Below are 14,345 nucleotides of genomic sequence, written 5' to 3' on the forward strand. Positions count from 1 at the left end.
GGGATTGATGCCAATAAATATAAAGTGTGTGTTAGTGTCTAAAGTGGGTAAAGTGGGTGCTACAGTGTGTTGTTTATTTAAAGTGAGTGTGTGCGTGTGGATGTGTGTGTTGTGGGTGTATTTGATGTTCTGTTATTGTTCATTGTTCATTGAGCATCCTGATGGCCTGGGGATAGAAGCTCCTTCTGAGTCTCTCTGTGCTTGCCATGAGACTCCGGTATCGCTTGCCTGACCACAGCAGTTCAAAGAGGCAGTTGTTTGGGTGGCTGGGGTCTTTGATTATTCTCATACAGCGCTTGTTGTAAATGTCTTGGAGAGTGGGAAGCCCCCCTCCAATTGTGTGTTTGGCTGAACGGGCCGCTCTCTGTAGTCTGCTACGGTCTTGTGCAGTGCTATTCCCAAACCAGGAGGTGATATTGCCAGTCAGGATGCTCTCTATTGTGCATGAGTAGAAGTTCTTGAGGATCTTCTGACTCACTTTGAACTTCCTTAAGCGCCTAAGGAAGTAGAGGCGTTGTCGTGCCTTCTTGATAACACTGTCATTGTACCCATTCTGCAATCTGTTAATACAATTTTCATTCAATCAATCACCGTGCAGATTGATTGATTGAATGAAAATGTTATTAACAGATTGCAGAATGGGTACAATACAGTATGGCTCAATACACACAATTGTTAAGGGGATGCAGACCAGAGAAAGACTTTCGTCTTGTTTACATCAGAGTCCCCCATTTTCAATTCATAATGAATTTTAAGTAAGGGTGCAACTTGCTCTGTGCAATCCATTCTTTGTGGATCTAGCCCTGAGTCTCCATCGGCAGTGCCCCCCCCCCCTCCTCCATTGCAGTGGTTTGTAGGCTGGTGTTGTTATTCCCAGCCTCAAACCTCGCATAGAAGGTATTGAGATAATTTGCCAATTGGATATCACTGTTCAGTTTGAGGGAGGTGCCTTTGTAATCTGTCATCGTTCTGAGGCCCTGCCACATACCTCTAGAGAGTCTAGAGTCAGCCTGTTCATATTGAAGTTCAATTTTATCCCTGTAGCGCCTTTTTGCCTCTATTACTAACCTTATCTCGCCACCTTGTGGTCATTCATGTTGCCTGTCACAAGCCCGGCATTGTATGCTGAGGTGAGCACTTTCAGAGCCTCACGGACGGATTTGTCCACCCAGGGCTTTTGGTTTGGGTAAACTCTAATTGTGGTAGAGGGGATTGTAGAGTACAAACAAATTGATGTGATAGTAGAGCATGTAGGATGTAATATTGATGGGATAGTAGAGAATGTAGGATGTAATATTGATGTGATAGTAGAGCATGCAGGATGTAATATTGATGTGATAGTAGAGAATGTAGGATGTAATATTGATGTGATAGTAGAGCATGTATGATGTAATATTGATGTAATAGTAGAGCATGTAGGATGTAATATTGATGTGATAGTAGAGCATGTAGGATGTAATATTGATGGGATAGTAGAGAATGTAGGATGTAATATTGATGTGATAGTAGAGCATGCAGGATGTAATATTGATGTGATAGTAGAGAATGTAGGATGTAATATTGATGTGATAGTAGAGCATGTATGATGTAATATTGATGTGATAGTAGAGCATGTAGGATGTAATATTGATGTGATAGTAGAGCATGTATGATGTAATATTGATGTGATAGTAGAGCATGTATGATGTAATATTGATGTGATAGTAGAGCATGTATGATGTAATATTGATGTGATAGTAGAGCATGTATGATGTAATATTGATGTGATAGTAGAGCATGTAGGACTACTAAACATTACCTTCAATGCTTCTTCACAGCCTTTATATTATGAGTTCACATAAGGCTAAATGGCCACTGGGGGGCGTCACAGGCTTCCTTCTGAGTTGCAAAGACATGGCGGCTTTAATCTTTTACTCGAATTGGTTGATAATAAATGAATACCTAAATAATAGCCTAGTTATAACTAGAACAATTAATAAAGATAATAGTTAGTCTTTCAATTTGTTGGGATGAGTTTTTATTTAATTACTATTTTATTAAAATCTTTTATTTCAACGGGTCATGGCGTATCTGCTTTATCATACTGATAATATTGGGCAAATGGAAATACACAAAGAGTATCCCCGCATTTATTCTCACTCCCTCTCTCTCTCACACACACACACACACACACACACACACACACACACACACACACACACACACACACACACACACACACACACACACACACACACACACACACACACACACACACACACACACACACACACACACAAGGTCCTTCTGCCACACCATTGACATTTATTTTTTTGGAACTGATGCCATAACATCCTAACATAAGATCTAAAATCTCCTCAGTTTAGATTAAAGGTCAAACACGTAGTTAATAGTGACCTGCTGCTCATAGCCTTCACGCTGTGAGCCTCTCAGGCAGGCATTTAGGTTACTGCTTTAACACCGTTTCACACTGTCATTGGTTGGTGAACATTAAATTATATATATATATAAGATAATTTTATTAATTTAATAATGTTGGCATTACATTTATTAAAAAAAATTTAACGGTATTGATGGTGGAGAAAATACCACCGGTGTCTTAACCCTAGTAACCCTGACAACCACGACAAGCCTGCACATGCATTCACACACACACACACACACACACACACACACACACACACACACACACACACACACACACACACACACACACACACACACACACACACACACACACACACACACACACACACACACACACACACACACACACAGGCCCGGACTGGCCATCGGGAGCACCGGGAGTTTTCCCGGTGGCCTGGCCTGCACAGATAAAAAAAAAAAAATTATAAAAAAAAAATTATTATTATTATTATTTTTTTTTTTGCCAGGCCATTGTTTCTAGTTGTGGCGGCGGCGCGGCGCGATAGTTAGATAACCTAGGTGGGTGGGGAACAACCAGGATTTCACTGTCTGCGGCAGAGTTGGAGAACTATCTGACTCTCTCCCTCACGCGGATCACAATGGAGCCGTGCTGCCGCTTGTGATTGGTGGAGGCGGGACCAGGCGATACAACTGATTGACAGCGGAGGCGGCGAATGGAATGGCAGACGGCACTCAGATGCAGAATAACAGCCAGGCAATGAGCCAGGTTGATTGATTGATTGATTGATTGATTGAAAACTTTATTAACAGATTGCAGAATGGGTATAGTACAGTACAGCTCAATGCATACAATTGTTAAGGGGATGCAGACCAGAGAAAGACTTTCGTCTTGTTTACATCAGGGTCCCCCATTTTTAATTCATCGTAACATATATGACATACAGATAGACAGTACTGCTACATCTATACATTTATGACATACCAGATTTGCAAATACAGTACTGTTTGTGATACGAAAAGAGTCCAGAAAAGAAGTATATACATTTGACGTAGAAACTGTACATTGGAAGAGGTTGGGTAGGTGGGGGGGGGGGGGGGGTACTGTACATTGGAGGTGGGTGGGGGGAGGTTGGGTAGGAGGGGTGGGTGGGGGACACTGTACAACTGTACAAGCAACACTGTACATTGGAATATTGACAAGACCATACTTGGTCATTTTTACTGTACATTGGAGGGGGTTGTGAGGGACTCGGGAGAGATACAGTAGAGCGAAAGTCAATTAACGTTGATGTCAAGATGGACAGTGGAAGAAAAAGAAAGGGTGGAGGAGAGAGGGATAAAACAAAGAAAAAGAAAGGCCCTTACAGGAGAGAGTGGTTAACTGTATTATAATAGTAAATAGAAAAATATGTTGTGCTCTTGCTTTTTTCTTTTTGAAGGTGGAGAGAGTAGCATTGCTAGTGCCACAACAGTTTTATTTGAGGTCCATAACAGTACATTGTACTAAGCAATTGTTGGCTCATTAGTTTGTGATTCACATGCACTAAAATTCACCAGAATGCAGGAAATTAAGTCTTTGTAACAAAAAATTTCCTGGTGGGGGACCCCCACCCCCCGCTTAAAAAGTGGCCTGATTGGGGCTATATTTCGCGCTATATCTCCCAGTATGAATTATTTCCCCAGTCCGGCCCTGCACACACACACACACGCACGCGCACGAGCGCACACGCACATGAACACATACACACACACTTACACACACACACATAAATATACAAACATGCACACACTCACTGTCAATTTGTCTCGCTCAGGTTCTCTTTCACAAACGCTCTGTCACACACACACAAACATTCAGGCCAGGCAGCCTAATCTAATAGTGTTTCTTAATGACTGCTTCCGAACAGCAGAGTAATTCCTGCCGTGGTGTCGGTGCTTAGCCAAGAGGAACTCTCTCTCTCTCTCTCTCTCTCTCTCTCTCTCTCTCTCTCTCTCTCTCTCTCTCTCTCTCTCTCTCCACCCCTCTCATAAAGATGAAAGAATATCCGGAAGTGCTGACCTCCCCCTTAATAAATATGTGTGTGTGTGTGTGTGTGTGCGTGCAGTGCACAGTGTTTCTCAAAGTGTGGGGATTCTTCCCGAGCGCCTCGGGAACCAACGCTCTAAACTATTGTTTTGACGTCTGCGTTTTTCTTACGGCTAGGGCTGCAACGATGAGTCGACGCTGTAGATTTTTTCATTTCAACCTTTATTTAAAATCGTAAGCATCTGAGGTTTCCCTCATTTACAGAGACGACGATTGTACAGTACATAATAAAAACAATATTCAAAGAAATTTAAACACCAAAATAAAAAACTTTTCAAAATTATTTAAAAAGATCAACTAAAACAGTTACAAGTACCGTAAATCCTCTAATAGAGGAGGGACCTCCAATAAAGGAGGGGCCTCTTATAATGGCCGGGGGTTTGATGCATTTAGACAAACACAGGCCGGTCTCTAATATAAGGTCGCAAAAAAAAGTATTTATTTTATTTTTCGTGCCGTGATATAGAATGAGATAAACTCTTGCCAATGGAAATCAAGTGCTGCCTCCCGCTACACTGACTACCGTACATTAACGTTTCCCTCTGGTTAGCTTTAGCGCTAGCTAACGTTGTCATAATATCTAGATCTGTGGTGTCAGCTGGATGACGTTGACTTTGTTTGCAAATGTTAACGTTCGCTATCTATATGGCGTTGGCAGACGAGGCTGGCGTTGTCCAGTTGACACATTACAGATCATGATGCTATGATAGCGTCAGCTAAAGCTATTCCCTGCATGCCAACAACTCGATTCGACTGAGGAAGTCGAGAAGGTACCACACACTAAACCGTCCCCGGACCCCACAACCTAGTATAGACAGTTCCAACTTCAGTGTGTGAATTACGTTAATCCCACAATTACTCAACTGCACTCAATATTTAAATACCAATGCTAGTCTAAATAAATGTAGACAGACAATGTACGTAATAAAAATAATTATAATAATAATAATAATGCAATAAAAGTCTGAAAATGAAGGGATTATGTCCATGAGTGTCATTTTTAGAAATTAAGGCCTGCCTCTTATATAAGCCTCTCTCTAATAAAGGCCTGGTGCTCTTTGCAGCTGAGGTAAATAGAAGACCCGTCCTATATTTGAGGATTTACGGTAGTCACACAATGGTCTGAAATCATACGTTTAAAACATTCCAAGGGAAGGGAGAACCTCCAATTTCAGTGTGAGTTGAAGGACATTCCATGAGTTAGAGGCATCAAAGGAAAAGGCTGACTTCCGTAGCTCAGAACAAATTTAAAATTAAAGAAAATTTGATGTCGACCATGACATTTAATAGATTTGAATATTCATGTCCGACGCATCATATCGTTACTTATGTGCTGTCTTTGCAGTGGCAATGGCAGACGTCCAAAGTCATAACATGCGCAACATGTCATCTAACTAGTGCGCAATGAATGAATTAGCCTATTTTATTCAAAAGGAAGATATTGATTTACATTATGTATGTATATATCATCTTTTTTCAAGTCAAGCAAATACGATGAAGCTTATCTGGGATCTGAGATTTCTCTCTATTTTTTTAAAAGCACACAGTCTGAGTGTCTATTGTTTCAAGTTTCTTTATTAGTTATCATACAAAAATACAGAGTACTTTTATATAAAATGCTTCTTTCCGTTGAGGTACAATTTAGGTACAATTTACAGTAAGGTGTGATGAGGTATGAGTTGTAGTGCAAATTCTTTACCAATAAATATAAAGTGTGTTAAGTGTCTAAAGTTGGTAAAGTAGGTGCTGCAGTGAGTTGTTTGTTTAAAGTGAGTGTGTGCGTGTGGATGTGTGTGCTGTGAGTGTATTTGATGGTTTGTTACATAGTGTTATTGTCATTTAGAATCCTGATGGGCCTGGGGATAGAAACTTCTTCTAAGTCTCTCTGTGCTTGCCATGAGACTCCGGTATCGCTTGCCTGACTGCAGCAGTTCAAAGAGGCAGTTGTTTGGGTGGCTGGAGTCTTTGATTATTCTCTTAGCCTTACCCATGCAGCGCTTGTTGTAAATGTCTTGGAGAGTGGGAAGCCCACCTCCAATTATGCGTTCGGCTGAACGGGCCACTCTCTGTAGTCTGCTACGGTCTTGTGCGGTGCTATTCCCAAACCAGGAGGTGATATTGCCAGTCAGGATGCTCTATTGTGCATGAGTAGAAGTTCTTAAAGATCTTTGGACTCACTTGGAACTTCCTTAGGCGCCTAAGGAAGTAGAGGCGTTGCCGTGCATTCTTGATAACACTGTCAATGTGTGTGGTCCATGTCAAGTCCTCGGATATGTGGACTCCGAGGTACTTAAAACTGTTCACTCTCTCAACCGGTGCCCCGTCGATGCTGAGGGGGCTGTAGTCCCTGACCCCCAACCTCCTAAAGTCCACAATCATCTTTTGTTTAGCTGATGTTCAGGGAGAGGCAATTCTCCTGACACCACTGCAACAGATTCTTTACCTCTTCCAGGTAGGCCCTCTCAGCGTTTGCAGAGATCAGTCCCACCACTACTGTGTCATCAGCAAATTTGATGATTGTGGTGTTGTTCCACTGTGCCACACAGTCGTGTGTGTACAGCGAGTAGAGGAGGGGACTCAGAACACAGCCCTGGGGGGCTCCTATATTGAGGGTGATAGATGAGGAGGTGCAGTTGCCTGCTCTCACCACCTGGGGTCTACCCGTCAGGAAGTCCAAGACCCACTGGCAGAGGTCATAGTTCAATCCCAGGTCCCTGAGCTTGGCTATGAGTTTGGAGGGGACTATGGTATTGAATGCTGATCTGTAGTCGATGAACAGCATTCTCACATAGTTCCCCTGCCTCTTGTCCAGGTGTGATGCTGCTGGGGCGATATGCAAATCGATATGCAAATATGACCTGTATTGTTATGTACAGTATGTTATTGTTCTAGCAAAGGGATTGCACATTTCACATTGTTACTGATGTTGGAATGTTACTGTTAAGTGGTGGTTGCACAATTTGAAAGCTCAGATGTTGATGTTATTTCAATACATTTAAACTTGGCCCTTGACTATTGTTGGGGCGAGGGGGATAAAGATTAGATTACACTAATATTATAGTATTATAGTATTATACTGTTATAGTATATGACTCGTCATAAAAACTTTAATAAAACATTTATCATAAATTATGTAGCCTATCTGCATCTGTATCCGACGCTCCATCAAGACGTCACCATCACTTTCGTACCAACCGTGCCCTTATTGGATTATTTATGTTGACAAAACTAACTAGTTATATTCATTAAAGAAAGTTGATTAAAGGGGACATGCATTGCTATTCCTTTCACTATTTGGGCAACTTTACACAATTCCTGTGAGTCTATGGAACACATCTGTAAAAAAAAAAGAAATCAAAAAAATGCATTGTTTTATATTTGTAATCAATTACTCAAAAGCAAAAAAATTCGACTTCAAGATTCCAAGCTGTTTGTGCTGGGCTCCGCCCATAAGCGCTTTGAGTGACAGTTGCCCACAGTCTGTGACTGGCACAGAGAGAGAGGTAGAAATATTGAGGGGGATACTAATTAATTTTGCCGTGGGGGGGGGGGGGGGGGGGCATAATCCCACGGGACAATGGATGTAACTTGTTTCAAATGACAATATATACCGCTATGAATATTATTGCACGGATCGAAATATGGGCGTGCGCATGGGAGTCAAAGATATGACAGTGATAACCCAGGGAGAGGCCCCACACCAGCCCTGCGCGCACACACATTTACACACTCCTGCACGCGGTCCCTCTCTCTCTCTCTCTACCAGGGAGAAGCCCCTCCATGCTCGCCGGTCAAGTTGTGTGTAAAATGCGTGTGTGTTTGTGTTTCCCCACGCGCCGGTCAGGTTGTGTGTAAAATGCATGTGTGTTTGTTTCCCCAACAGAAGCTCCTCTCTCTCTCTCTCTCTCTCTCCCTTTCTATCTCTCTCTCTCTCCCCCTCTCTCTCGCTCGCTCGTTCTCTGCCTCTCTCTGTCAAAACCCGCTTGAGGAAGTGCAGGTATTTTCACTCTCTCTGCTGTTGTTGAGCGAATGGTTGCGCTACAACCATAGAGGGGGCGTTAGTTATGCAGATCAGTGCCTTATTCACGTCAGCAAAAAAATCAAAATGACCTAATTCACTGGGGGAGGATATTGTCTCAACTGAATTAGAGCAATCCGCCAATATGGTAATTAGAGACACAGACCCATTGATACTAACCCCCCATTGCTATAAAACAATGCTAAACACTGGAAAAGGCCATTTATAAGACACAGGACGTTTAATAAATAAAAAAAATACTAATTTAATCAGATTAATCACTTTATTCAAATTGAGGCTTTAGTTTGAGGATAAAAAAAAACTATGCACCTATCATGTAGGGAAATAGTGTGTGTACATGCCTGCCCAATGTTTGTGTAAGTGTGTGTCTTTGTGTGTGTGTGTGTGTGTGTGTGTCTTTGTGTGTGTGTGTGTGTGTGTGTGTGTGTGTGTGTGTGTGTGTGTGTGTGTGTGTGTGTGTGTGTGTGTGTGTGTGTGTGTGTGTGTGTGTGTGTGTGTGTGTGTGTGTGTGAGTGAGAGAGTGTGTCGGCCCTATCTCCACAGACACTGATAAGGGGAGTCCTCTTGGCCAAGTGGTCCAACCGCTGGGCATGGCACACACACACACACACACACACACACACACACACACACACACACACACACACACACACACACACACACACACACACACACACACACACACACACACACACACACACACACACACACACACACACACACACACACACACACACACACATTTTTGGGCCCGACCCCGAAAAAAGTGCATTTCCGCTAAAAGGTGACAGTGAGGCTGCCGTTCTGGTGGTGTTGTTATAGTGAGCTCAGTGGCCAAGCCCACATCCACCATTGTTTCCATTGGTGCCAGTCCACCTGTCCTGGAAGATTTATATGTCTCAGACATTTTTATTGAGCTTAGAAACGATTGATAGGCTATATAAAGAATGACATTATCGTGGCATGTAGATTTAATATATTTGTATTGAAAAGTAGGATTCTGCCTATACATTATATTCCAAATAAAATAAGTCCTGTCAATGGACTTATTTGCATAACGCATCCCCGACTTCGTAAGACTCAGACTATTTTGTTGAGTCGAGTTAAATAAATGGAGAGACCCTCAGAAGATATACAGTATCTGTTTCAGTCTTTTGTATAAGTGAATGGCAGAGAAATTAGACTTCTGAGTTGGTTCACTGTCCAGTTCAGCACCACAGACAGCACCAAACCACACAGCTCTGTTGTATTCAAACACCAGACTCTGGGAACTGTCCATGGTGCTGAACTGAACAGCATTTCTCTCTCATTCACTGAGAAACGGAACTGAAACGGAGGGTCATTTATTGAACTTGACTTGAACCCTCTCTCTGCTGGAACACTCGGGGGATCAAGCAGGTTACCATGGCCAGTTTGGCCCATTCAGGAATTAATTACCAGATAACGGAAACCCTGACGTCCACTGTGAGTCAGTGTTTGTATTATAATTTTCTTTTTCTTTTTAATAACTATGTATATGAACCTGACCCGGAGTTTAGAGAAATGACAGCCTGGCCCGGCTCAAACCCAGCGGGTCAAGTCGGGCCCAATCGGGTTTGGGCAGAGAATCAAAGCTCTAATAGAGAGTGACGAGAGAAAGAAATAGCCAGAGTCAGGAACTAATAGGGAGACTGAGTGAGCCTCTCTCAGCCTCTCTTCGGCCCGGAGTCTCAGCCTCTCTCAGCCTCTCTTCGGCCCAGAGTCTCAGCCTCTCTCAGCCTCTCTTCGGCCAGGAGTCTCAGCCTCTCTCAGCCTCTCTTCGGCCCAGAGTCTCAGCCTCTCTCAGCCTCTCTTCGGCCCGGAGTCTCAGCCTCTCTCAGCCTCTCTTCGGCCCAGAGTCTCAGCCTCTCTCAGCCTCTCTTCGGCCCGGAGTCTCAGCCTCTCTCAGCCTCTCTTCCGCCCAGAGTCTCAGCCTCTCTCAGCCTCTCTTCGGCCCAGAGTCTCAGCCTCTCTCAGCCTCTCTTCCGCCCAGAGTCTCAGCCTCTCTCAGCCTCTCTTCCGCGCAGAGTCTCAGCCTCTCTCAGCCTCTCTTCCGCCCAGAGTCTCAGCCTCTCTCAGCCTCTCTTCCGCCCGGAGTCTCAGCCTCTCTCAGCCTCTCTTCGGCCCAGAGTCTCAGCCTCTCTCAGCCTCTCTTCGGCCAGGCCCAGAGTCTCAGCCTCTCTCAGCCTCTCTTCGGCCCAGAGTCTCAGCCTCTCTCAGCCTCTCTTCCGCCCAGAGTCTCAGCCTCTCTCAGCCTCTCTTCCGCCCAGAGTCTCAGCCTCTCTCAGCCTCTCTTCCGCCCAGAGTCTCAGCCTCTCTCAGCCTCTCTTCCGCCCGGAGTCTCAGCCTCTCTCAGCCTCTCTTCGGCCCGGAGTCTCTGCCTCTCTCAGCCTCTCTTCCGCCCAGAGTCTCAGCCTCTCTCAGCCTCTCTTCCGCCCAGAGTCTCAGCCTCTCTCAGCCTCTCTTCGGCCCGGAGTCTCAGCCTCTCTCAGCCTCTCTTCCGCCCAGAGTCTCAGCCTCTCTCAGCCTCTCTTCCGCCCAGAGTCTCAGCCTCTCTCAGCCTCTCTTCGGCCCGGAGTCTCAGCCTCTCTCAGCCTCTCTTCCGCCCGGAGTCTCAGCCTCTCTCAGCCTCTCTTCCGCCCAGAGTCTCAGCCTCTCTCAGCCTCTCTTCGGCCCAGAGTCTCAGCTTCTCTCAGCCTCTCTTCGGCCAGGCCCAGAGTCTCAGCCTCTCTCAGCCTCTCTTCCGCCCAGAGTCTCTGCTGTACGAAGTGGCTCAGCAGATAATGACTGATTTGAGCTGGGAGACAGTGCTGTACGCTGCACACTCTGTAGTGCCGACCTATAGAGTGTCTGTATTTTATTTGTATCCCTTCATATTGCACCCTGCACTCTGCCATTACATAGGCCTACATCCTTTGCCTATATTTGCACTACAACCTTCATATCTCATGCTATTGTCAATAGAGGTACACATTTTATATTTGTAGAAAGGCTCAAATATGTAAAAAAAAAATTATTTGCAGTAAGGGTAAAATAGATGTACCTTCATAGATTACTGTTCCAGTGAAAAGAAGGTACTACAGACCCTATATTTCACAACATCATTGATTGGGTATGATGATTGATTGAGGATTGGGTATGGTTAGAATTGTATTGATTCTGATTCCGAAGCCGATTCTAATTCTGCTTATACAGTAGAATCTGGTTCGTATTGTCATATCTTTGGTGGGAGAGAAAACAAAAACGAGTCTACCTTTTATTCTTATTATCAAAGGAGGCTTAATAACATTTTAATTAAGGTTTAATTAAGCTAAGCTTAATTAGAAGTTTTTTATGCTTTTCTCTATGCTGAATGAAGTTAGTTCCTGAAAGTATATAGACTAACATCTCTGGTATTCACTAGCTTTAAAGAGGTCTACAAAGAAAACTAAAGTTTTACAGATTTGTAGATGACAGTATTAGTCGAGCTAAGAATGTTTTCAGTTGAGGACAGCCCTAAACATTTTACTTTCTTCCTCATGACAATACAAGTGTAACCCTCTTCCTCTTCTCTCCCTCCCTCCCTCCATGCAGGTGTTCAGCGGTAAGCGTCCGGACGGTGGAGACTTCCCCCAGCAGGGCCAGCCGGCCTCCTCCTTCCGGAAGCTGTCCCCCACTCCTCCCCTGGGTATGGGTGAAGGAGTCCTGTCCCCCCAGCCTGGTGGCGGGGGCTCGCTGGGGCCACTGGGAGGTCCTCTGGGTCCCGAGCAGCAAGAGCAGGCTCTGACTTGCCTCATCTCAGAGAAGGACCTGGCGCTGTTTGAGAAGTTGGGGGACGGCTCCTTTGGAGTGGTGAAGAGAGGGGAGTGGTTCACGCCCGCGGGCAAAGTGGTAAGAAGGCGGGGCACGTGGGACTTCTAGTCCTGTGTGGATTTTGCGTTGGAAATACAATCTTTTGAAACCCCCAAGAAATGTGTTCCACTCTAAGGAGATGAAGGCAAATAGGGACCTCTGGGAGTTTTCTTTAACAAGTGTAAGCGACAAGACGAGACTTTCTGAGTAAAATAGATTGCTTTGCATGTATGGGCATGGCTCAAAAGACTAATAGTTAAAGACTCTAGGATCAATTACTGCATTTTCAGATCATTGACTTAGTGGATCAACTTAACGCTCAGTTTCCCAAAAGCGTCTGGATCTTGGTGCTGAAGAGTTGTTGTTTTTGTTTGTTAGAAAACAGATACAAAGAAAAATTATAATAAATGAAACACCGACCCTGAAGAGGAGCCTGTGTGCTCGAAGCATCACACCCTTTAACCCTTTCTCTACCACACTACAGAAGGCTAACCCTTTCACTACCACACTACAGACGGTTAACCCTTTCACTGCAACCATACAGAAGGTTAACCCTTTCACTGCCACACGACGAAGGGTTAACCCATTCACTACCACACTACAGACGGTTAACCCTTTCACTGCAACCATACAGAAGGTTAACCCTTTCACTGCCACACGACGAAGGGTTAACCCTTTCACTACCACACTACAGAAGGCTAACCCTTTCACTACCACACTACAGACGGTTAACCCCTTCACTGCGACAATACAGAAGGTTAACCCTTTCACTGCCACACGACAAAGGGTTAACCCTTTCACTACCACACTACAGACGGTTAGACAGTAGTGAAAGGGTTAACCTTCTGTAGTGTGGTATTGAAAGGGTTATGGTGACTTTTTTATTTTTTATTTAATTTTTTTTATTACATCTTGTGACATCACCATCAGAATATTCAATTCTCAAAATCGGAATCTCACATCGTACACCTGACACACACCGTGGGAGCACTAAAGCAACGTGCTGATCCACTAGATCCACTAATAGATATTAGATATTATATTAGATATTATAGATCCTACTGTAGATCAAATGTCTTGTCGTCTCCCTCCTGCAGCTGAACGTGGCGGTGAAGTGTCTGAAGCCAGACGTGCTGAGCCAGCCGGATGCACTGGACGACTTCATCAGCGAGGTCAACGCCATGCACTCCCTGGACCACCAGAACCTGATCCGCCTCTATGGAGTGGTGCTCACACACCCCATGAAGATGGTAGGTGCCAACCTCGACCCCTTACGACACCTGCTGTCTTCTTACTCAATCATTGACACTTCAAGTCAAGTCAAGTCAAGAGTTTTATTTGTCGCGGCATACAAGTATACAATGAAATGCGGGGGGTCTTGCCCGCAACGATGTGCATAATACAATAGTAATATATAATAGAATCCAATAGAACGACATTGTGCAATAAAACAAGTAAACAGAGTAGGGCATATCGGTATATGTACATGAGTTATTTACAGAGCATGGTAGGACATGCTAGGTCCTGTGGTAGTGCAATACACTGTTAGCTACGGATGAGGCACTGGATCTTTATGTACATGCTATATTTTACAATCTCAAGTTATACTATACTATTCTTAAAGTGACCTTTCCTTTTGTAAAGTGACCATACGTGTGAGCGTGTGCAGCATGAGTGTGTGTTTGCTCATGTTAAAGTGGCTGCTAGTGTGTGAGCGTGTACAGTGTGTGTGTCGTGTGTGTGCTCATGTGTGCTTGTGTGTGGAGAGTTCAGTGTTCAAGACTCTGATGGCCTGGGGGAAGAAGCTGAGCCGAAGCCTCTCTGTCCTAGTAGCTGGTGTTCGCAGGCGTCTGCCTGACCTCAGCAGCTGGAACAGGCTGTTATTGGGGTGGTGAGGGTCTTTCATTATCCTGCAGGCTCTGGATTTGCACCTCTTGTTGTATAGAACCTGCAGGGGTGGTAGTGCAATACCCGTGGTACGCT

At 44.4% G+C, this 14,345-nt stretch overlaps 1 protein-coding gene across 1 annotated transcript in view; it reads left to right on the forward strand.

The window, feature by feature from the left end:
- tnk2b (tyrosine kinase, non-receptor, 2b) overlaps window positions 1–14,345 on the forward strand; it is a gene marked incomplete at its 5' end in the record, with an annotated part of 94,203 nt that overhangs the window by 28,430 nt on the left and 51,428 nt on the right. The window contains 3 exons of the mRNA XM_084327714.1: window positions 11,210–11,338; window positions 12,105–12,401; window positions 13,460–13,612. Coding sequence (XP_084183840.1) covers window positions 11,210–11,338; window positions 12,105–12,401; window positions 13,460–13,612 — 579 coding nt within the window. The remainder of the gene's footprint in view (window positions 1–11,209; window positions 11,339–12,104; window positions 12,402–13,459; window positions 13,613–14,345) is intronic.

Source organism: Notolepis coatsorum (genome assembly GCF_963971535.1).
Source record: "Notolepis coatsorum genome assembly, chromosome: 13".
NCBI classification, from domain to species: domain Eukaryota; kingdom Metazoa; phylum Chordata; class Actinopteri; order Aulopiformes; family Paralepididae; genus Notolepis; species Notolepis coatsorum.